The following is a 25,324-nucleotide window of genomic DNA, read 5'->3' on the forward strand; positions in this document are numbered from 1 at the left end:
GGTATTTGACAAGTCAAATGTATATTTATAGCACAGGCATGTGACATACAGTAGCTAAGAGACTAGCAGCACCAGAAGCTTAGCTGGCCTGGAATATCCTGTTCCTTCATTAACGCCGCATGATTACTACTGGGGCAGCAGAGAATTTTTTCCCCTGCATTGCATCAGCCGCTCTTGGGAGGCAGCCACCAGAAGAACCCACAACTCAGGCTGCCCAGGGTGTTCAAAGTTGGACACTAATAGGTATCCAGAGGCAAGCATGAAAAATGAAAGGTCATGTCCTGAGCTGGTGTAAATTGATGTAGTTCCATTGATTTCAAAGTAGCTAGGGCTATTTACACCAACAGATGACCTGGCCCTTTGATTTCAATCGAGCTATGGCCAATTTACACCAACTGAGGGCCTAGGCTGTCAGAGTTCACTTTGTTTGTTTGGGATTGCGGGTATCTCTTGAAAGCCCTTTATGTGTGTGGATGGGGATAGGGTGTTGTCATAGACTGAAGCTCCAACAGTTTCCCCTGAATACCACTGCCCTCTCCTCTAAGGTCAGTCTAGGTCTCATCACCCTGTCTTCCAAGGTGTCCTGTTGGAGAATCCAACTCAAACATTTGGGAAGCAGCTTCTCCAGAATGGCTTCTCCACTAAGGAGCGGGGCGGGGGTTGCTCAGCAAATGACCCTCCAGTGACTCAGGAGGGAATATGATAGAGGTTTATGAAATAAGGACTGGTGTGGGGGAAGTAAATAAGGAAGTGTTATTTACTCCTTCCCATAAAACAAGAATAAGGGGTCACAAAATGAAATTAATAGGCAGCAGATTTAAAACAAACAAAAGGAACTATTTTTTCACACAATGCACAGTGAACCTGTGGAACTCCTTGCCAGAGGATGTTGTGAAGGCCAAGATTATAACAGGGTTCAAAAAAGAGCTAAATAAGTTCAAGAAGGATGGGCCCATCAATGGCTGTTAGCCAGAATGGGCAGGGACGGTGTGCCTAGCCTCTGTTTGCCAGAAGCTGGGAATGGGCGACAGGGGATGGCTCACTTGATGATGACCTGTTCTGTTCATTCCCTCTTGGGCACTAGGTATTGGCCATTGTTGGAACACAGGACACTGGGCTAGATGGACCTTTGGTCTGACAAAGTATGGCCGTTCTTATGTTCTTACGTTCTTATGTTCAGTGCACAGAGCTCTGCCTAACGAGGCTTTTGTTCAATCTGCTGACAAAGACCATGTGATCTGGGACACACTATCTTGCACTGAGGAACCAGAGCGCTTTCTCTGCAGACTTCAGGTATTTGGAAGCATTTTTCAACCCCAGCTGTTGCTCTACATTGGAGAAGGTGTTCTTGTTTGGGGCCTAATTTGGGATGCCAGGGCCAGGTCCTTCAGCCCTTACTCAGCATTCTGGCAGCAGTTAGTGGTAGTGCAGTCTGAGCAACGGCTGAAGGAATGGGACCATCCAACTGGATAATCTCTTATACAGATATAGCCTTGTGGTCTGAGCCATAGGATCAAGTCACTGCAATATTTGTATTTCTTATCTATCTTGACTGATAAGAGAGCCCAAACTGTAGGTCTGTGCCCAGTACCGTAAGAACACATGTAAAATACATTGACTTTGTCCAACAAGTACTAAGCAATTTATCCAGCATAACATTCTCCTTCCTTCAGAAAGCAATTTTCCTATTATCTAACTGCAATTTTCCCCCATTAAGCAAATGGCAAAATTTTCTCCACCAATGTGCTAGCACATTCTCCTTCTTCAACCAGGTACAGTTTTCTCTTCCCTTTACTACCCCTACACTTCTCCACCTTCCAAAAATCACAGACATTCCCTCCTCCACCTATCTTGCCCCCCACCATTTACAATCTACACCAACCAACCAACACTAGCCTTCTTCCCTTTTCAATGATAATGAGAACATGCCTCATTCACCAACCATAACATTCTCTCTCCTAAATCAACAAAACCTCCATATAATTTTTCCCAGTAGTATCTTTTCTGCAGAAAAGGACCTAGGGGTTACGGTGGACGAAAAGCTGAATATTAGTCAACAGTGTGCCCTTGTTGCCAAGAAGGCTAATGGCATTTTGGGTTGTATAAGTAGGGGCATTTCCAGCAGATAGAGGGATGTGATCATTCCCCTCTACTCAGCACTGGTGAGGCCTCTTTTGGAGTACTGTGTCCAGTTTTGGGCCACACACTACAAGAAGGGTGTGGATAAATTGGAGAGAGTCCAGCGGAGGGCAACAAAAATGATTAGGGGGCTGGAGCACATGACTTATGAGGAGAGGCTGAGAGAACTGAGATTGTTTAGCCTGCAGAAGACAAGAATGAGGGGGGATTTGAGAGCTGCTTTCAACTACCTGAAAGGGGGTTCCAAAGAGGATGGATCTAGACTGTTCTCAGTGGTAGAAGATGACAGAACAAGGAGTAATGGTCTCAAGTTGCAGAGGGGGAGGTTTAGGTTGGACATTAGGAAAAACTTTTTCACTAGTAGGGTGGTGAAGAACTGGAATGGGCTACCTAGGGAGGTGGTGGAATCTCCTTCCTTAGAGGATTTAAAGGTCAGGCTTGACAAAGCCCTGGCTGGGATGATTTAGTTGGGTTTCGTCCTGCTTTGAGCAGGGGGTTGGACTAGATGAACTCCTGAGGTCCCTTCCAACCCTGAGATTCTATGATTCTATGATTCTGTGTCCTGTGCTCATGGCTTCAAGGAAAGCTTTGGAGAATGGGTAGGCCATAGGCCACATCCTGAAGTTTCACAGACTTGGGCAGTGGGTTCAGAAGGCACTCCACTGTCAATGAACCAGCATTGGTTTTATCAGTTGTCTCAGCAGATTATGGTTCTCCTGGTGTCTAAATGAAGATAGGAGAGGAGAGCAGAGGAGAGACGCTGCACTTTCATGTTTCTAATGATCGCAACTTCTGGAAATGATTTGAGCCAGGGTTACTGGGGCTTCCAGGATGAAGAGCTGAGAGTCAAGCTCTTATTCTAACCAGGGACCCCGAACTGTGATCTCTGTTGCAGGGATAAAGAGTAGAAGAAAGTCAGGGAGTAGGGAGCCTCCTGCAGGAGATGCAGAGAGGAGACCCAGGGCCGGAGAGAACTTTTGAAGAAACTCTCCAGAGCAGCCAGAGGGGAGGCCTGACTTGAGTGACCTGCACTGCAGAGCAGGAACAAAACCCGTCAGAGGGAGTTAGGAGCCCAGGAGGGGCATAACGGCCTGGTGAGTCTGGGCGAATGCAACCCGGAGATTCTAGCTTTGAGGCAACTCTTATTCTGTGTTACTAAACCAGTCTCCAGAAGGGGTGAGTAATTCAAATGCATCAATAGTAGGAGATGGATTAACAGGGGAAGGAGAAATATTCAGGCGGTGACAGTTCTGACACCAGTTTAGACCTAGCCCTAATCCTAATCCTAATCCAATAAAGGATGAGTTTTAAAATATAAATCATCAGTGGAACTACTCACGTGTTTAAAGTTAAGCACTTTCTAAAGAGGTTTGCTGGATCAGGGCCTTAGTGCAAAACATTAAAAGGAAGTGAGATGAGGATTAATAATCATGAGCATTCAGAGCAGATTCTCAGCTGGTGTAAATTCTCATGCTCAATTGATGTCAGTGGAGCAATATCAATTTAAACCAGTTGAGGACTGGCACCGTAACAGTGCATACACCAGTCTTTATGTCACTATTGAATTGAGGCTTGTGAACACAGCGGAGTCCTTGTGGCACCTTTGAGACTAACACATTTATTTCGACATTAGCTTTGGTGGGCTATAACCCACTTCATCAGATGCATGGAGTGAAAAATACAGTAGGCTGTATATTTATACCTGTCTACTGTATTTTTCATTCCATGCATCTGATTAAGTGTATTTTAGCCCATGAAAGCTAATGCCCAAATAAATTTGTTTGTCTCTAAGGTGCCACAAGGACTCCTTGTTGGTTTTGATGATAAAGACTAACACAGATAACCATCTGCAACCTGAGATGTTGAATTCACCCATGCATCTCTGTTGCACTCACATTCTCCCGGCCACCATTACCCATTCTTGGATCTTTGTGCGTATTGGCCATTGGTCAAATCCTGATCCATTTGAAGTGAGTGGCTAAATCCCAGTGACTTAAAAAGGATCAAAACTGGCCTCATTATCCTGTCTGATTGTCTTTAAGAAATACTCCACAGCTTCCTCTTCAACAAACAAACAAACAACGCTTTCCCACCATGGCACAAATGACACAGCATTGATTTATTTATTTAGGGTTACAATAATAAAAAAGATGTTTACCTAAGGCTCTTCCTTACACATCATTACAAGTACGATGATATCCCAGTCCTATTCATATAATTATTTCAACAGAAACTCAACCATGCAGACCCTTCTTGTGCACACCTTTATCATTGTGGAAAGAAAACTTTCAGCTCGCTCAGAAAACCCCATCAAACCGATGACATTTGGGCACCCCTGATTGGTAACAAAACATCAACTATGCTGTCTAAGTGAACACTTGCCATCTGCCCAGTCATTCCCACCCTAAAAACACTTTGAACAAAGAAAGAAATCAACCCACCAAAAACTGAAAAACAGAGATGGAGACAAAAAACAAACAACTACTGCACTGATACTGCAATCCAATTTTTACTTCAAAAAAGAAGAGCCGGACACTCCCTGAGGTTCACTAAGGACTTTGATATGGCTAATGATTTTGTGAAGAAGGTGCTAACATAGCATGGTGATGGGTGGCAGTACGCAATACTGTGATAGATAGATACACAGGCAAAGACATTGACAATGATATTATTTACATTGGCATGCATTTACAATAAATCCATTGACTTGAGTCGTGTTTTCATTTTTGCCAGGGAAATTCCCCACTTTGCATAAAGAGATGACAAACCATGTTCCCATGGAGTCAGTTATATCATCATTTGATTATATTTATAGGGAAAGATAGAAGGAAGTTAAAATCAAAAGAGAAAGATGGACATTTTATTGGTTGTAAAGAACTTCCGTCCAATGAGTTTCCTCAGGGCAGCTTTGATCTCCTTGTTCCTCATACTGTAGATGATTGGATTCAGCATTGGAGGTACCATGGAATAGAAAACATCCACCACGAGATCCAGATGTGATATGGATCTGGAGTTTGGTTTCAGGTAGGCAATGATGCCAGTGGAAACATACAAAGAGACAACAGTGATGTGAGGCAGGCAGGTGGAGAAGGCTTTTTGCCGGCCCTGTGCAGTGGGGATTCTTAGCACTGATCTGAAGATCTGAACATATGACACAATTATTAAAACAAAACAGCTTAAAGCTAAGCATGCACTGAAGACAATAACCCCAGTTTCACTGAGGTCTGAGTCAGAGCAGGCAAGCTTGAGTAGCTGGGGGATGGCACAGAAAAACTGATCTACCACATTTCCTCCACATAAGGATAATGCAAATGTGTTTCCAGTGTGCAGGGCAGAGTAAAGAATACCACTGATCCAGACACTGGCTGCCATTTGGACACAAGCTCTCCTGTTCATCACTCTCTCATAGTGCAGTGGTTGGCAGATGGCAACATATCGATCATATGCCATGACAGTCAAGATGCCGAGATCAGCTGAACCAAGAAACATGAAGAGAAAGATTTGGGCGACACATCCAGAATAAGAAATCACCCTGGTGTTCATGAGGGAATTGACCATGGATTTTGGGATGGTGACAGAAATGGAGCCAAGGTCTAGGATGGCCAGATTCACCAGGAAGAAGTACATGGGGGTGTGAAGATAGTGGTTGTGGGCTATGGCTGTAATGATTAGAAGATTCCCCAGCAGGCCTGCCAGATAAATTATTAGAAACACCACAAAGTGCAAAATCTGCAGCTCCCGAATGTCAGAGAATCCCAGGAGAAGGAACTCGGTCACGGTGGTTCGGTTGGACATTTTCTTCCTCAGCACGCTGTGTGATGGCTGTGGAGGGAAGAAGAAGGTCCATACTCAGGATTCGATTGTCAGAGAGAATGGCCTTGATTCCCTTCTGAGTAATGTTCCATGAGCTACTGTTAAATGTGCACAACACTCCTCCCATCCTTCCATTGACTAGGAGCAGTGAGTGCTCCTCACCTCTGACAATCAGATTACTAGAGAGACAAGTTAAGTGAAGCAATATCTGTTATTGGACCAACTTCTCTTGATGAGAGAGACAAACCTTCAAACCACACAGACTACCTCACCCACCTTGCCTCTCTAATAACCAACCAACACTGGAATAAATTGCTTAGGGAGGTTGTGGAATCTCCATCTCTGGAGATATTTAAGAGTAGGTTTGATAAATGTCTATCCGGGATGGTGTAGACAGTATTTGATCTTGCCATGAGGGCAGGGGACTGGACTCCATGACCCCTCGAGGTCCCTTCCAGTCCTAGAATCTATGAATCTATAAACTTGGGACCAATGCGGCTACAACTACTGCATGCAATCAGCCCACTACTCAGCCCATTAGTGTCAATTGACATAACTCTCTTACAGTCCACGGGGCAGCATCAGTTTACACAAGGATGACCAGATGTCCTGATTTTATAGGGACAGTCCCAATACTCGAGGTTTTGTATTATATAGGCTCCTATTACCCCCCCTCCCCCCCTCCACACCATCTGTCCCAATTTTTCACAATTGCTATCTGGTCACCCTAGTGTACACCATGTGAGTATCTGGCCTAAGATGCCAGTTGAACAAATACATTAAAGACTGGAACAAATTACAACCCAAGCCCACAGATCTAGCAAAGATGGTCCCTCTGCTCTGTCAAACAACAGAGGAAAAACTTGGGCATGAAACTAAAGTACTAGAACTCCAAGACCACCTGATTCCCACTAGGGAAATATAACAGACTCTCTGAGCATCCAAAGTGTAAGCTTGTGTATACTGATTCCTTCCTAAGCTCTGTATATAGATGACCTGATACCTGGTTATAAATTGACTGATGGCACCAATCCCAGCTCCACTCCCATCTCTGGGTGTTGATGGGCTAGTAGAATCGCTCAGTGACTTTATGTCTGGCCTGAGTGGGGCAGCAACCGTCAAAAGACCTGAGTTGTGTTCTTATCTCTGCCAGTGGCTTGCTGTGTGACCTTGGGCCGGTCACTTCTCCTCCCGTAGCCCCCTTGGTCTGCCTGTTTTTTTATGAACTCTATGGGGGATGGGCTGTGTCTTATCATATGCATGCTCAGTGCACCCATTTACAGTCTTCGTGCTCAGCTGGCAGCAGTGTTGCACACGGGATATGGTGATAGACCAGGAGGTCTGGATTCCTGTCCCATTGACCTCCTGGGGTCTGTCAATGCTGCAGCGGGGAGCATCTTCCCAGCTTCAGTAAACAGACATGGGGTAGCTCTGCTGAAGTTACTGTAGAAAACTTACCCATGTAGCCCTGAGGTAGCCTGGTCAGCAGCTCAGGCTCCATCTGTCTATGTACCCATGGAGTTCAGCCGGGTTTGTACTGAGGTTCAAAAAGAATTAGATAAATTCATGGAGGATAGGTCCATCAATGGCTATTAGCCAAGATGGACAGAGATGGTGTCCTTAGCCTCTGTTTGCCAGAAGTGGGAATGGGTGATAGGGCATGGATCACTTGATAGTAACCTGTTCATTCCCTCTGGGGCACCTGGCACTGGCCACTGTTGGAAGACAGGAAACTGGGCTAGATGGACCTTTGGTCTGACCCAGTATGACCGTTCTTATGTTCTTATGATGTCGCTAGACTGAGCCATTCCCTCTGCCGCCGGCATTTACTCTGTTATTTTTACAGCATAGCTAGTGAAATCTGCCTACCTGAGTTGGGAAGCACATTCCTAGCTGCAGTGTAGATGTGCCCTTAATGTCCCTGGGCAGGGTCCAGACAGATAGGCTGCAACCTCTTGACAGAATCCCAACTCTGAGTTTCAAGGTGCTAGTATGCCTGTTAGGTACAGCCCATATTCCCTGGGCTGTCAACTCTGCTGTTTACTCAGTCCTGCCATCCTGCTGCTATTTCTTTGACACAGAAATAAAAATGGATAGGACAGGATGATGGTGTTTGAAATTATGGTATCATTAGACAATATTACTTCTTCCTACCCTTCCTGAAAGATAATTTCCAAATACAGCTGATGAAAAATGTACTTGTTAAACTATTTTAAAAGAAAAAAAATGGTTTTCAGTTAAATCTATCTATCTATCTGTCTATCATTCCAAAGGTCATTTTTTTCCTTTTGTGAAGAGGGAGGGGGTGTTGGTTAGACTTTTCCAGTTTTCGGCAGTTTTCAGCAGAAAATGTTTGGTTCTCTGTTGCCAAATCCAATTTGAGGATTTGGGGGACTTGTATGAAAAGACAATATTTACTAACAAAAAGGAAAGAAAAAAAATCTGACTATCCCAACTTGTTGGATTAAAATAGATAGCAAAAGTCATAAAGAGTTAAAATTGGAAGTCAGATATAGGTTCTTAAATTTGCCCTGTACATTAATACTCCAAAATATTTAATTGAAATAGCAAACTTACTGCGTTGGTCTTTGGATAATTTTTCCCAATTTGTGATGCATTTGATCCTCCGGTGGTAGAAAATTTGGCCACTATCTATCTATATATGTCCATTCACAACAGTCTATCACCTAATCTCTCTCATGTAAACATCACTGCATTATCCAGCAGAGATTTCCATGTCTCATAGATGGATTTCCTGAGTCGCTGGTCTCTCCGCAGTTCCTAGCGGACAGGGAAACACTCCACAGATGGGTGCTCCCTGCTCCCCTCCTCAGGCAGGCTTGGCCAAGAGGTGATGGACTAAATGCAATGAGGGACTGAAAACCCCTGAAGATCTAGAACTGCTCCTGGGTTGTGCAGGCATCAAACACCATCACATCTCAGTATGTCCCTGCTCTGGGCCTAAATAGCTGAATCCAGTCTCCAGAGCTGTGAGCCCAGCTCTGATGTGACCTCAGGAACAAACCACCTGGACAACCTGTCCAAGCTAACCCTAACCCCACAGAGGGGTAACAGCACCTGCCCTGGATCTCACACAATGGCAACATCCCTGAAAGGACCCTTGGCTAAAAAAACAAGGCAGATTTGGCTAAGGTATTTGACAAGTCAAATGTATATTTATAGCACAGGCATGTGACATACAGTAGCTAAGAGACTAGCAGCACCAGAAGCTTAGCTGGCCTGGAATAACCTGTTCCTTCATTAACGCCGCATGATTACTACTGGGGCAGCAGAGAATTTTTTCCCCTGCATTGCATCAGCCGCTCTTGGGAGGCAGCCACCAGAAGAACCCACAACTCAGGCTGCCCAGGGTGTTCAAAGTTGGACACTAATAGGTATCCAGAGGCAAGCATGAAAAATGAAAGGTCATGTCCTGAGCTGGTGTAAATTGATGTAGTTCCATTGATTTCAAAGTAGCTAGGGCTATTTACACCAACAGATGACCTGGCCCTTTGATTTCAATCGAGCTATGGCCAATTTACACCAACTGAGGGCCTAGGCTGTCAGAGTTCACTTTGTTTGTTTGGGATTGCGGGTATCTCTTGAAAGTCCTTTATGTGTGTGGATGGGTATAGGGTGTTGTCATAGACTGAACCTCCAACAGCTTCCCCTGAATACCACCACCCTCTCCTCTAAGGTCTGTCTAGGGCTCATCACCCTGTCTTCCAAGGTGTCTTGTTGTAGAATCCAACTCAAACATTTGGGAAGCAGCTTCTCCAGAATGGTTTCTCCACTAAGGAGCGGGGTGGGGGTTGCTCAGCAAATGACCCTCCAGTGACTCAGGAGGGAATATGATAGAGGTTTATGAAATAAGGACTGGTGTGGGGGAAGTAAATAAGGAAGTGTTATTTACTCCTTCCCATAAAACAAGAACTAGGGGTCACAAAATGAAATTAATAGGCAGCAGATTTAAAACAAACTAAAGGAACTATTTTTTTCACAATATGAACAGTGAACCTGTGGAACTCCTTGCCAGAGGATGTTGTGAAGGCCAAGATTATAACAGGGTTCAAAAAAGAGCTAAATAAGTTCAAGAAGGATGGGCCCATCAATGGCTGTTAGCCAGAATGGGCAGGGACGGTGTGCCTAGCCTCTGTTTGCCAGAAGCTGGGAATGGGCGACAGGGGATGGCTCACTTGATGATGACCTGTTCTGTTCATTCCCTCTTGGGCACTAGGTATTGGTCACTGTTGGAACACGGGACACTGGGCTAGATGGACCTTTGGTCTGACAAAGTATGGCCGTTCTTATGTTCTTACGTTCTTATGTTCAGTGCACAGAGCTCTGCCTAACGAGGCTTTTGTTCCATCTGCTGACAAAGACCATGTGATCTGCAACACACTGTCTTGCACTGAGGAACCAGAGCTCTTTCTCTGCAGACTTCAGGTATTTGGAGTCAAGTATCAGAGGGGTAGCCGTGTTAGTCTGGTTCTGTAAAAGCAGCAAAGAATCCTGTGGCACCTTAGAGACTAACAGACGTTTTGCAGCATGAGCTTTCGTGGGTGAATACATCCGAAGAAGTGGGTTTTCACCCACGAAAGCTCATGCTGCAAAACGTCTGTTAGTCTATAAGGTGCCACAGGATTCTTTGCTGCTTTTACAGGTATTGGGAAGCATTTTTCAACCCCTGCTGTTGCTCTACATTGGAGAAAGTGTTCTTGTTTGGGGCTGAATTTGGGATGCCAGGGCCAGGTCCTTCAGCCCTTACTCAGCATTCTGGCAGCAGTCAGTGGCAGTGCAGTCTGAGCAACGGCTGAAGGAATAGGACCATCCAACTAGATAATCTCATACAAATATAGCCTTGTGGTCTGAACCATAGGATCAAGTCACTGCAATATTTGTATTTCTTATCTATCTTGACTGATAAGAGAGCCCAAACTGTAGGTCTGTGCCCAGTACCGTAAGAACACATGTAAAATACATTGACTTTGTCCAACAAGTACTAAGCAATTTATCCAGCATAACATTCTCCTTCCTTCAGCAAGCAATTTTCCTATTAACTCACTGTAATTTTCCCCCATTAAGCAAATGGCAAAATTTTCTCCACCAATGAGCTAGCACATTCTCCTTCTTCTACCAGCCACAGTTTTCTCTGCCCTTCACTACCCCTACACTTCTCCACCTTCCAAAAATCACAGACATTCCCTCCTCCATCTATCTTCCCCCCCACCATTTACAATCTACACCATTCCCCCAACCAACACTAGCCTTCTTCCCTTTTCAATGATAATGAGAACATGCCTCATTCACCAACCATAACATTCTCCCTCCTAAATCAACAAAACCTCCATATAATTTTTCCCAGTTGTATCATGTCCTGTGTTCATGGCTTCAAGGAAAGCTTTGGAGAATGGGTAGGCCATAGGCCACATCCTGAAGTTTCAGAGACTTGGGCAGTGGGTTCAGAAGGCACTCCACTGTCAATGAACCAGCATTGGTTTGCTCAGTTGTCTTAGAAGATTATGGTTCTCCTGGTGTCTAAATGAAGATAGGAGAGGAGAGAAGAGGAGAGACGCTGCACTTTCATGTTTCTAACGATCGCAACTTCTGGAAATGTCTTGAGCCAGGGTTACTGGGGCTTCCAGGATGAAGAGCTGAGTCAAGCTCCCGTTCTAGCCAGGGACCCCGAACTGTGATCTCTGTTCCAGGGATAAAGAGTAGAAGAAAGTCAGGGAGTAGGGAGCCTCCTGCAGGAGATGAAGAGAGGAGACCCAGGGCCAGAGAAAACTGTTGAAGAAGCTCTCCAGAGCAGCCAGAGGGGAGGCCTGACTTGAGTGACCTGCACTGCAGAGCAAGAACAAAACCCGTCAGAGGGAGTTAGGAGCCCAGGAGGGGCATAATGGCCTGGTGAGTCTGGGTGAAGGCAACCCGGAGATTCTAGCTTTGAGACAACTCTTATTCTGTGTTAATAAAGCAGTCTCCAGAAGGGGTGAGTAATTCAAATGCATCAATAGTAGGAGATGGATTAACGGGGGAAGGAGAAATATTCAGGCGGTGACAGTTCTGACACCAGTTTAGACCTAGCCCTAATCCTAATCCTAATCCAATAAAGGATGAGTTTTAAAATATAAATCATCAGTGGAACTACTCACGTGTTTAAAGTTAAGCACTTTCTAAAGGGGTTTGCTGGATCAGAGCTTTAGTGCAAAACATTAAAAGGAAGTGAGATACGGATTAATAATCATGAGCATTCAGAGCAGATTGTCAACTGGTGTAAATTCTCATGCTCAATTGATGTCAGTGGAGCAATATCAATTTAAACCAGATGATGACTGACTTCGTCCTATTTAATGATCCCTGATGTGATAGGTTAATTTATCCACTCAGGGAAGAGAAACAGGGCATGTTAAAAAGGTTGCCAGTGAAAATGGCTCAAACACCAGGTACTTATTATCAGCTGTTTGTAAATGATCATTGGAGTAAGATACTCATAGAAATCCTTTAGTAAATAATGTTTAATAATGAAATGAGTCACAATAATTGTTGTTATCTATCTATTGATTGATCTATTGATCTATCTCTCGAATCACATACTATGCTTTTGTCCTTATATATGAATTGTATATCTCCATGCACAGAGATGGGATTCTAATACTAATAATGGGCCTGCTTTGTGAGATCCTTTCTTAGCTTTAATGTGACTAGTTTTACAATGGATGATGCATGAAATGCCAGGTCAGTGCATATGACATCAGGCAAATTACTCATACCAGTATTTATTAGAGAGAGAAAGTGGACCTTGTGCAGAGCTCATAGCCAGACCTGAAGAAGAGCTCTGTATACGTTTTAAAGCTTGTCTCTCTCTCCTGCAGAACTTGGTGAAATAAATATTACCTCACCCACCGTGTCTCTCAAATATGCGGTGACCAACATGGCTGCAACAACAGTGCATACACCAGTCTTTATGTCACTATTGAATTTAGTCTTGTGTTTTTGGGCCAATATCAAATGAGCAATGTTGATGCAGCTACTCTGCATTAGCAAAGGATTAGCTAAGATGTGGAAAACACAGCGGAGTCCTTGTGGCACCTTTGAGACAAACACATTTATTTCGACATTAGCTTTGGTGGGCTATAACCCACTTCATCAGATGCATGGAGTGAAAAATACAGTAGGCTGTATATTTATACCTGTCTACTGTATTTTTCATTCCATGCATCTGATTAAGTGTATTTTAGCTCATGAAAGCTAATGCCCAAATAAATTTGTTTGTCTCTAAGGACTCCTTGTTGGTTTTGATGATACAGACTAACACAGATACCCCTCTGCAACCTGAGATGGGGAATTCACCCATGCATCTCTGTTGCACTGACATTCTCCCAATCACCATTACCCATTCTTGGATCTTTGTATGTATTGGCCATTGGCCAAATCCTGATCCATTTGAAGTGAGTGGCTAAATCCCAGTTATTTAATAAGGATCAAAACTGGCCTCATTATCCTGTCTGATTGTCTTTAAGAAATACTCCACAGCTTCCTCTTCAACAAACAAACAAACAACGCTTTCCCACCATGGCACAAATGACACAGCATTGATTTATTTATTTAGGGTTACAATAATTAAAAGATGGTTACCTAAGGCTCTTGGTTCCCTAACGCATCATTAAAAGTACAATGATATCCCAGCCCTATTCATATAATTATTTCAACAGAAACTCAACCATGCAGACCCTTCTTGTGCACATCTTTATCATTGTGGAAAGAAAACTTTCAGCTCGGTCAGAAAACCCCATCAAACCGATGACATTTGGACACCCCTCGATAGGTAACAAAACATCAACTAAGCTGTCTAAGTGAACACTTGCAATCTGCCCAGTCATTCCCACCTTAAAAACATTTTCAACAAAGAAAGAAATCAACCCACCAAAAACTAAAAAACAGAGATTTAGACAAAATACAAACAGCTACTGCACTGACACTGCAATCCAATTTTTACTCCAAAAAAGAAGAGCCAGACACTACCTGAGGTTCACTAAGGACTTTGATATGGCTAATGATTTTATGAAGAAGGTGCTAACATAGCATGGTGATGGGTGGTAGTACACAATACTGTGATAGATATATAGATACACAGGCAAAGAGATAGATAATGATATTATTTACATTGGCATGCATTTACATTACATCCATTGACTTGAGTCGTGTTTTCATTTTTGCCACTCCAAATTCCCCTTTTTGCATAAAGAGATGACAAATCATGTTCTCATGGAGTCAATTATATCATCATTTGATTATATTTATAAGGAAAGATAGAAGGAAGTTAAAATCAAAAGAGAAAGATGGACATTTATTTGGTTGTAAATAACCTCCGTCCAATCAGTTTCCTCAGGGCAGCTTTGATCTCCTTGTTTCTCATCCTGTAGATGATTGGATTCAGCACTGGAGGTACTATGGAATAGAAAACATCCACCACGAGATCCAGATGTGATATGGACCTGGAGTTTGGTTTCAGGTAGGCAATGATGCCAGTGGAAACATACAAAGAGACAACAGTGATGTGAGGCACGCAGGTGGAGAAGGCTTTTTGCCGGCCCTGTGCAGTGGGGATTCTTAGCACTGATCTGAAGATCTGAACATATGACACAATTATTAAAACAAAACAGCTTAAAGCTAAGCATGCACTGAAGACAATAACCCCAGTTTCACTGAGATCTGAGTCAGAGCAGGCAAGCTTGAGTAGCTGGGGGATGGCACAGAAAAACTGATCTACCACATTTCCTCCACATAAGGATAATGCAAATGTGTTTCCAGTGTGCAGGGCAGAGTAAAGAATACCACTGATCCAGACACTGGCTGCCATTTGGACACATTAGGATGCAAGAAGAAGGATGCATCCGAAGAAGTGGGTATTCACCCACGAAAGCTCATGCTGCAAAAACATCTGTTAGTCTATAAGGTGCCACAGGATTCTTTATTGATTTCAGAGTAGCTAGGGCTAATTATGCCTGGCCCTTTGATTTAAATTGTGCTATGGCCGATTTATATCAGCTGAGGATTTGGCCTGTCAGAGTTTAGTTTTTTTAGTTGGGATTAGGGGTGTCTTTTGAAAGACCATTTTGTGCATGGAGGGGGATAGGGCCAGGTTGGAGACTGAAGTTCCAACAGTTTCTCCTGAGGACCACCACCCTCTCCTCTCCTTCTATGGCCTGTCTAGGGCTCATCATCCATCCTGGAGGTGGCCACAGGATGGGAGCTGTTGGATGGTCCTCAGTGTGCCATGTCATCGTGTAGGTGATGGAGCTGTCACAGAGATGGCCAACAGGAGATGCACCGCACATGGCCAGGAATGGGCTAAACAGCCTATAGCCCTGGGTAGAGAGGAGTCTGATTGCAACTCTGTTCTGGTTCTAAGTCGTGTGTTTGGACCATGTGCCAGATAATCCTTCCATAAATTAAGGCCCAAGCTGAAGAACAACCTGCCGCCACTGCCACCTCCTGGCCTGTGGCAGGAAACTGAGGATCTCACTGGAGGTTCCACAGGTCATGTCCACCAAGGCTGGTGACCTGTTGGAGAATCCAACTCAAGCATTTGGAAAGGAGCTTCTTTGAAATGGCTGCTACACCTGGGGTGGAGGGGCATTGCTCAGCAAACCACCCTGCAGGGCACAGAGCTCTGCCTAACATGGCTTGTGTTGTGCTCCTAGAGTCCTGCTGACAAAGATCATGTGATCTGGGACACAGTGTCCTGCACTGAGGACCCAGAGCCCTATCTCTGCCTATTTCAGGGATCTGAAATAGTTTTTCAACCCCTACTGTTGCTCCATCTTGGAGAAGCTGTGCTTGTTCGGGGCTGAATTTGGGATATCAGGGCCAGATCCTGCAGCCGTTAATCATGGTTCTGGCAACAGTCATTGCCAGTGGTGTCTGAGCAATGGCTACAGGAATGGGCCTAGGGAATGAGCTTAGGGACTGTGCTCAGGGTCTGGCCAGCCATGCAACCGTCCCAGACTGGGTACCCCAGAGCTTCCAGTCTCTTGGGACCCCTGGCTCCCCAGACTTCCCATCTCAGGGTTGATTCCAAGGAGCCAGTTGGCCTGGGAATATGGAAGATTTTAGGTTCCTGGCCCAGGACAGTCTGCATGGCAAGGTTAGCCCAGAGCTGTGGTCACTGAGATTCCAGGCTCCCATCTCCATGGCATGGAATCTGGAAGCCCTCAGAGCCCTGTCTTGAGCCAGGGTTCTTGGGAATTCCAGGCTGCAGAGTGGAGAGCTGAAGTTCCCATTCAAGCCAGGGATCCCCAGCTGTGATCTCTGATCCAGAGATAAAGAGTAGAACAATTTCAGGGAGTAGGGAGCCTCCTGGAGGATATGCGTAGAAATACCCCACAGCTTCCTCTTAAACAAACAAACAAACAAACAAACAACCCTCTCCCACCATAGCACGAAGGACACAGCATGGATTTATTTATTTAATTACAATAATTAAAAAGATGTCTACCTAAGGCTCTTGGTTCCCTAACACATCATTAATAACACAGTAATACCCCAGCTGTATTCATGTAATTATTTCAATAGCAACCATGCAGACACTTGTCACACCTTTATCATTGTAGAAAGAAAATTTGCAACTCGCACAGAAAACCCCATCAAGAGGTGAAGTAGGGGCACCCCCAATAGGTAACAAACCATTGACAATGCTGTCTCAATGAACACTTACCATCTCCCCAGTCAGTCCCACCTTAAAAACAATGGAACAATGAAAGAAATAAACCCACCCACCGATTAGGTAAAAAAAATATAAACTAAAAATCAGAGACAGAAGCAAAAAACCAGCAGCTATTGCACTGATACTGCAATCCAATTTTGTACCCCCAAAAAGAAGAGTCAGGGACTCCATGAAGTCCACTAAGGACTTTGATATGGCTGCCGATTTTATATAGAAGGTGCTCAGATAGCATGATGATGGGTGGCAATATACAATCCTGTGATAGATAAACAGACAGACAGATAAATAGATGCTGATATTATTCACACTGGTATAAATTTATGGTAGCTCCACTGACTCGAGTGGTGTTTTCATTTTTCCCCATGCAAATTCCCATTTGTGTAAAAAGAGATGGCAAATCACGTGCTCATGGAGACAAAAATGTCATCAGTTCATTTATTTATAAAGAAACACACATGGGCAGTGGAACTAAGTGTGTGAGGGGTGCTGCAGCACCCCTTGGCTTGAAATAGTTTCTATTATATGCAGGGTTTATAAAGTTTGGTTCAATGGCTCTCAGCACCCCCACTATAAAACTTGTTTCAGCACCCCTGGAAGCACAGAAGGAAATTAAAATCAAAGGAGAAAGTTGAACATTTTATTGATCATGAATAACCTCTGTCTAATCAATTTCCTCAGGGCAGCTTTGATCTCCTTGTTCCTCATGCTGTAGATGATCGGATTCATCACTGGAGGCACCACAGAATAGAAAACATCCACCACAAGATCCAGACGTGATGTTGAGCTGGAGTTGGGTTTCAGGTAGGCAAAGATGCCAGAGAAAATAAACAAAGAGACAACTGTAATGTGAGGCAGGCAGGTGGAGAAGGCTTTATGCCGGCCCTGCTCAGAGGGGATTCTCAGCACAGTTTTGAAGATATGAACATATGACACAATTATTAAAACAAAGCAGCTTAAGACTAAGCATGCACTAAAGGCAATAACCCCACTTTCATTGAGGTCTGTATCAGAGCAGGCAAGCTTGAGTAGCTGGGGGATGTGGCAGAAGAACTGATCCACTCTGTTACCTCCACAGAAGGATATTACAAATGTGTTTCCAGTGTGCAGAGCAGAGTAAAGAATACCACTGATCCAGGCACTGGCTGCCATTTGGACACAAGCTCTCCTGTTCATCACTCTCTCGTAGTGCAGTGGTTGGCAGATGGCGACATATCGATCATATGCCATGACAGTCAGGATGCCGAGATCAGCTGAACCAAGGAACATGAAGAGAAAGACTTGGGTGACACATCCAGAGTAAGAAATCACCCTGGTGTTCATGAGGGAATTTGCCATGGGTTTGGGGATGGTGACAGAGATGGAGCCGAGGTCTAGGATGGCCAGATTGACCAGGAAGAAGTACAAAGGAGTGTGAAGATGGTGGTTGAAGGCTATGGCTATGATGATGAGAAGATTCCCCAGCAGGCCTGCCAGATAAATCACTAGAAACATCACAAAGTGCAAAATTTGCAGCTCCCTAACATCAGAAAACGCCAGGAGAAGGAACTCGGTCACAGTGGTTCGGTTGAACATTTTCTTCCTCAGCACATTGTGTGATGGCTGTGGAGGGAAGGAGAAGGGCAACAGTCAAGATTAGAGCGACAGAGGGAATTACCCTTATTTCCTTCCGAGTAATACCCCATGATCTGAATGTCAAAGGTGCACAGCGCTTGTCACTTCAACTGACTAGGAGCAGTGAGTGCTCGTCACCTCTGACAATCAGAGCACTGGTGAGACAAGGAGGGTGACGTAATATCTGTTAGTGTACCAACTTCTGTGGGTGAGAGAGACAAACTTTCAAGCCACACAGACTACCTCACCCGCCTTGGCTCTCTAATAAACTGGGACCAACACAGCTACAACTACTGCATGCAATCAGACCATAACCCAGGTGTGTTATCCCACTAGCGTCAATTGGTGTAATGCCCTTACAAGCCATGGGGCTGCATCACTTTCCACCATCTGAGGATGAGGCCCAAGGCGTCACTTGATCAAAGGCATTAAAGACTGGAATAAATTACAACCCAAACCCACAGATCGAGTAAATATGGCCCCTCAACTCTGTAAAACAACAGAGGAAAAACTTGGGCACAAAACAAAAGTACTAGAACTCCAAGACAGCCCAGTTCTCACATTCTAGGGAAATAGGATAAAATTGCTGTGCGTCCTAAATGCCACAGGTAGCATGGGCATCAGCTGACTACGAAGCCTCAGATTCCAGCCGGGTTTCCGCTGAAGTGGCGAGACTGAGCTGCTGCCTCTGCTGTCCTCATCTACTCTGCTATGTTTAACACAGAGCTGGTGAAGTCTGCTTAGCTGTGTTGGGAAACTCACTCCGAGCTGCACTGTAGATGTGCCTTCCATGTCCTTGGGCAGGGTCCAGGTAGACAGGCTACGACTGCCTGATTCAACCCAGACTTTGAGTTTCAAGCTGCTAGTATGTCTGTTAGGTACAGCCCATATTCCCTGGTTGTCAGCTCTGCTGTTTATTTACTTCTGCCATCCTGCAGTTATGTCTTTGAAACAGAAATAAAAATGGATGTAACAGAATGACAGCATTTGAAATTATGGTATCATTGGACAATATTAGTACTTCCTACCCTGGTCAATAATGTTCTGCTTTAACTCTTTTTAAAGAAAAATTGGGTTTTCAGTTAAACAAATTTTTATGCAAGGTCTCATCTATCTGTCTATCTATCTATCTATCTATCTATCTATCTATCTATCAAAAACTGATTTTTTTTCTTTGTGGGGGATTTTGGTTGGAATTTTTCAGTTTTCAGCACAAAATGTTTGGTTCTCTTTTGCCGAAACCCCAACATTTAGGGATTTTATGGATTTCTATGAAAAGTCAACATTTTCTAATAAAATAAATAAATCCGACCAGCTCCATTTGTTTGATTGAACTGATAGCAAACTTCGTAAAGAGTTTCAATTGCAGTTCACACTTATGTTCTTAAATTTGCCCTGTACATTAATAGTCTAACATATTTAGTTGAAATAACAAACTTACTGTGATGGTCTTTGGACAATTTTTTCCCAAATTCCGATTCATTTGATCCTCCAGTACTAGAAACTATTGGCCACTATGTATCTATATATTTACATGCACAACAGTCTATCACCTTATCTCTCTCATGGAGCCATCACTTCATTATCCAGCAGCAGTTTCCATGTTCTGTCACTGGTTCTCCTGAGTTGCTGGGTCTCTCTGTAGTTCCTAGCAGCCAGGGACTCACTCCACAAATGTGCACTCCCTGCTCCCCTCCTTGGGCAGGCTTGGCTGAGAGGTGATGGACTAAATGGGATCAGAGCTGAAAGCGCCTCCCAACTCTAGAGCTGATACCAGCTTGTGCAGCATCCAGAGGTGGCTACATCCCAATATGTCCCTGCTCAGGGGCTAAATAGCTGAATCTGGTCTCCAGGGCTGTAAGCCCAGCTCTGATGTGACCTCTGAACAAGCCACCCTGACAACGTGCCCGAACTGAACCTAACTCCACAGAGGGGGAACACGACCTGCCCTGGATCACGCACAATGGCAGCATCCCCAGAAGGACCCTTGGCTAAAAACAAGGCAGGTTTGACTAAGGTATTTGACAAATCAAATACATATATATATATATATATATATATATATATATATATATACATCAGAGAAATATGACCTATAATAGCTAAGAGCTAGCGGCACCAGAGCCCCATCTGGCCTGGAACAGCCTGTTCCTTCATTAACTCCACATGATTACCACTGGGGGAGAAGAGAATTTTTTGTCCTCCACTGCATCAGCAGCCTTTGGCATGCAGCCACCAAAAGAACCCACAGCTCAGACTGCCCTGGGTGTTTGAAGTTGGTTACTAAGAGGTATCCAGAGGCAAAGACTAAAAACTTAGGACCAGATCCTGAGATAGTGTAAATTGATACAGTGCAATTGATTTCAGAGTAGCTAGGGCTATTTATGCAATTGATGACCTGGCCCTTTGATTTCAATTAGGGTCTGTGGAAGGGATAGCTCAGTGCTTTGAGCATTAACCTACTAAACTCAGGTGAATTCAATCCTTAGGGGGCCACTTTGAGATCTAGGGCAAAATCAGTACTTGGTCCTGCTAGTGAAGGCAGGGGGCTGGACTTGATGACCTTCCAGTTCTATGAGATAGGTATATTTACACCAGCTGAGGTTCTGGCCTGTCAGAGTTTGCTTCATTTATTTGGGATTGGGGGGACCTTTTGAAAGCCCTTTATGTGTGTGAAGGTGGATAGGATGGTGGTGGAGACGGAAGCTCCAGCAGTTTCCCCTGAAGACCAGCACCCTCTCTTTCTATGGCCTTCCCTCTAAAATAAAATTGTCACCCAGGCTTCACAAATTTAGGAACTACCTGTCACTAAGTCCAAAACTCCTTTTGCTGTGGGTGGGGACTTGTGATTAATTTTCCCTTAGTTATGTTAATTGAAAAGTGAGTTCACAGGTATCCATTTCAACATGTTCTGTGATTCATCCAGTCCTTAGTACCGCTCAGTTTAACAATGCAAGACAGCAGAAGGAAAGGTTTTTTGGGGGGGGGGAGGAGAAACACAGGATACCTGCAGAGAAATGACCCCAAATTTAGATCACTAAAGCTACCCCATGCCTGCAAGTGGCTCACCAAACTTCAGAGCAAAGCAGATTTTAGAACACCTACAAGAGTCGAGCTTTAAAGAATATAAAATGCTGGGAATGGAAACTTTCTAGCCATTTTTCTGCACTGGTGCATGCACACTAAAAATGGACATTTTCTCAAATACCATTCTCAATTTGGTCTCTCCAAAGATTTTTATGGAGTTTATGAACTTCCTTTTGTTAAAGTCAACAGATCGAGAGCATTTTGAACTGCATCACATCAATTATTTGACCTCTAGCTCTGCACAAAAAAACCCCCAAAACCAAAAACCAAAACCAAAAATACCACCCCCTCCAAAAAAACAACAACACACCACCACTTAGAAACCTTTTTCATGGCTTATATCTCAGAAACACCTAGCTTAAAGGACTCCAAATGTGGGTCATATGAAAATGTAAATTTCAGCCATAATGTCCCCTAAAATGTGTTTTCAATTTTTCTCACACACACACACACACACACACACACACACACACACACACACACACACAGAGCGCTGGGGGAGGGGAAGGATAGCTGAGACTTTACCTGGAAATGTAATCAAAACCCCAATTTTCCTTTAAAAACAGATTAATCGGAACCTTTCTGATCACCCCTAATTGGAAGCTTAGCTTTCCACAAGGTTGGGGATCACTAATATTGTCCAATAATATAATTTCAAGCCCATTCATGCTATTGCATCCATTTTAATTTCAGTTTCTCAGGGAAGCTGCAGGATGGCAAAACTGCAAAGCACCAAAGCCGAGAGCCCACAGAATATGTTCTATACATGCTGGCACCTTTACAGTCAGGGACAGATTTGAACCAAGCAGACAATTTCTGTCTAACTGTATCCTGCCCAAGGACAAATAAGGGGTTAACAGAACTAGAACTAAGCTCTTTAGTCTAACACTATATCCTGTGTAGAGCACTGCTGTTAGCTGAGCACAAATGCTGAAGATGGAGCATATGCATAATCAGACACGGCCCATCCCCCAAAGAGCTCACAGTCCTCCTAGACACGGTGGAGAAATGGGATGGAGGGAGGGGAAACAGAGGCATGGGGAGGGGAAGTGATTAGCCCAAGGTCACACAGCAGCTCAGTGGCAGAGCCAAGAATAGAACCCAAGTCTCCTGAGGGCCACTGACCCGCTCAGCACAGAGGGAAACAATACAACACAGCAGTAGTAGAGGGATGGCACCAGACCATTATTTCAGTGATAGTGAAGTGCAGCGGAAGGTGCCATAAATCAGTGTGCAGCCGAGCAGCAGGCCATCAACGTGACATTGGCTGGAATCATCACAGACAAGCTTCCACTTCGGCCGTTGGGCGCGCCCATGTCCTGTTTCAATGGCAAGAGGGAATCAGGCTGTACCAGTGGTTTAGAATTTCAGTTTCCTAGCCAAGTTGTGAGCCTGCCGTTTAGCATAAGAACATACAACTAGACATGACCCGAGCCATCAAATCCAGTCCCCTGATATCACTGGCAACTCTATCATACAAACCTGACAATAAAGTTATCAAGCTCCATCTTGAAACTACTTAGGTTGTTTGACCCATTGCTCTTATTGGGAAGCTGTTCTGGACCCTCCCTCCTCTGATGGGTGCAAATCCTCTTCTCATCTCCAGCCTGAATTTACCCACAGGCAGTTTCTCCCCATTTGTTCTTCTGCCAACATTGTCCTTTAGCTTCAATAGCCCTTCGCCTTCCATGGTGTTTGTCCCTCTGAAGTATTTATGGTGAGCGACCATATCCTGCCTCAGCCTGTGTTTTGCTAGGCTAAACAAACTTAACTCTTTTAGTCTCCTCTCACAAAATAGGCTCTCTATCATCACAATAGAACAACTATTGTTCCTAAGATTGTTGGGTTGGGGTTGTAATTTGTTCCATATTTATACTGCATATTATCAAACATATTTTGAACCAGATTGCCAGAGAGTGGAATTAGATGTGAAATGAATCAACATGTCTCTGAGAAGGGCATACTTAGTGACTCACCAACAGATGTCGAGAGAGTTGGAAAGTTCCAATGGAGCAGGGAACCTTGGAAATAGCCTCAGATAAGAAGTGTGTTCCAAAAAGAGAAAATAGATAAGGAGCAGAATGATACACAATGAGGGTAACAAGGGTATAACTGCCCTGAAAAATGAGGAGGTGGTAGAGCCCATCTGCAGAGAACTATGGAGAAGTTCTTCACCAGTTCTTGGTAACTATATGCCTCCCTCTGTGTGTGCTATCCTTACTAACTGTTAATCAATACATCCAATCAAATTTGACTTTTCCGAGGTTTGTTACAAGTAAACTAATCTGAACACAAGAAAAGCCCTCTTGCTAAGTATATAATCAGAGTTGAAATGTTTACCAATTATTGATTATCAATTTACACTCGTGTGATAATGCCCTCCAAAGGCAGCACACAATGTACTGAGAAGGAAAATGTCCAGCTGAACCACTTTGTCATGTTTCTGGTGATGTATCTGACACCCTTGACAGGGAATCTTCTTGTAATCACCATTGTAGCCCTTAACTGCAGCCTTCACACCCCCATGTACTTTTTCCTGGTGAATTTGTCCATTCTAGACCTCGGATCCATTTCTGTCACTGTCCCCAAGTCCATGGTCAATTCTCTACTGAACACCAGGTTGATTTCTTATTCTGGATGTGTTGCCCAAGTCTTTCTCTTTGGCTTCTTCACTGTGACCAATATGTCCTTATTCACCATCATGTTTAAATGGCAGCCAGTGCCTGGATTACTGGCATTGTCTATGCTTCACTGCACACTGGGAACATCCTCAGATTATCCTTCTGCCACTCCAATGCTATGCACCAGTTCTTCTGTGAAATCCCCCACTCAAGCTTGCCTGCTCTGACTCAGACCTTAGTAAAACTGGGGCTATTTTCTTTAGTGTATCCCTATTTCTAATCTGCTTTGCTTTAATAATTGTGTTGTATGTTCAGCTCTTCACTATGATGCTGAGAATCCCCTCTGAGAAGGGCCAGCATAACGCCTTCCTCACTTGCCTTTCTCACCTCATTTATAAAATCATGAGTGATGTTGAGAAAGTGGATATGGAAAAGTTATTTACTTATTCCCATAATACAAGAGCTTGGGGTCACCAAATGAAATTAATAGGCAGCTGGTTTAAAACGCAGCGCACAGTCAACTTGTGGAATTCCTTACCTGAGGAGGTTGTGAAGGCTAGGACTATAAAAATGTTTAAAAGGGGACTGGATAAATTCATGGTGGCTAAGTCCATAAATGGTTATTAGCTAGGATGGGTAAGAATGGTGTCCCTAGCCTCTGTTCGTCAGAGGATGGAGATGGATGGCAGGAGAAAGATCACTTGATCATTGCCTGTTAGGTTCACTCCCTCTGGGGCACCTGGCATTGGCCACTGTCGGTAGACAGATAATGGGCTAGATGGACCTTTGGTCTGACCCGGTATGGCCGTTCTTATGTTTGTCATCTCCTTCTTTTTCCCTGCTGCCTTTGCCTACCTGAAACCCTCCTCCAGCTCAGCATCAGAACTGGATCTTGTGGTGGGTGTTCTCTGTTCTGTGGTGCCTCCAATGGTAAATCTGATAATCTATAGCATGAGGAACAAAGACACCAAAGCTGCCCTGAGTAAAGTGACTAGGTGGAGGTTATTCACCAGGAATAAAACAGCTGTCTTTCTCCCTTGAACAAGTTTTCATGCTGTATTTCAACAAAGCAGTGGGGGAGGGATAGCTCTGTGGTTTGAGCATTGGCTTGCTAAACCCAGAGCTGTGAGTTCAGCCCTTAAGAGGGCTATTTAGGGATCTGGGGCAAAAATTGGATATTGGCCCTGCTTTAAGCAGGGGGTTGGACTAGATGATCTTCTGAGGTCTTTTCCAACCCTGATATTCTAAGATATAGTCAACTGGTGACAATGTCTTCTTCCATGAAAACACAGCATGCAATCAGTTGTTTATGTAGTGGTAAAATCTA

At 44.1% G+C, this 25,324-nt stretch overlaps 1 protein-coding gene across 1 annotated transcript; it reads right to left on the reverse strand.

The window, feature by feature from the left end:
* Positions 1-4,977: 4,977 nt before the first annotated feature.
* On the reverse strand, positions 4,978-17,468 carry LOC123347351 (olfactory receptor 14A16-like). Its single transcript, XM_044984764.1, has 2 exons — positions 17,334-17,468; positions 4,978-5,961 (listed from the first exon to the last, which is right to left on the reverse strand). The coding sequence occupies exon 2, from the start codon at positions 5,932-5,934 to the stop codon at positions 4,978-4,980; it is 957 nt and encodes a 318-aa protein (XP_044840699.1). The 5' UTR covers positions 5,935-5,961; positions 17,334-17,468.
* Between the last annotated feature and the right edge of the window lie 7,856 nt (positions 17,469-25,324).

The sequence above is a fragment of the Mauremys mutica genome, chromosome 13 (assembly GCF_020497125.1).
Source record: "Mauremys mutica isolate MM-2020 ecotype Southern chromosome 13, ASM2049712v1, whole genome shotgun sequence".
Lineage (NCBI taxonomy): Eukaryota > Metazoa > Chordata > Testudines > Geoemydidae > Mauremys > Mauremys mutica.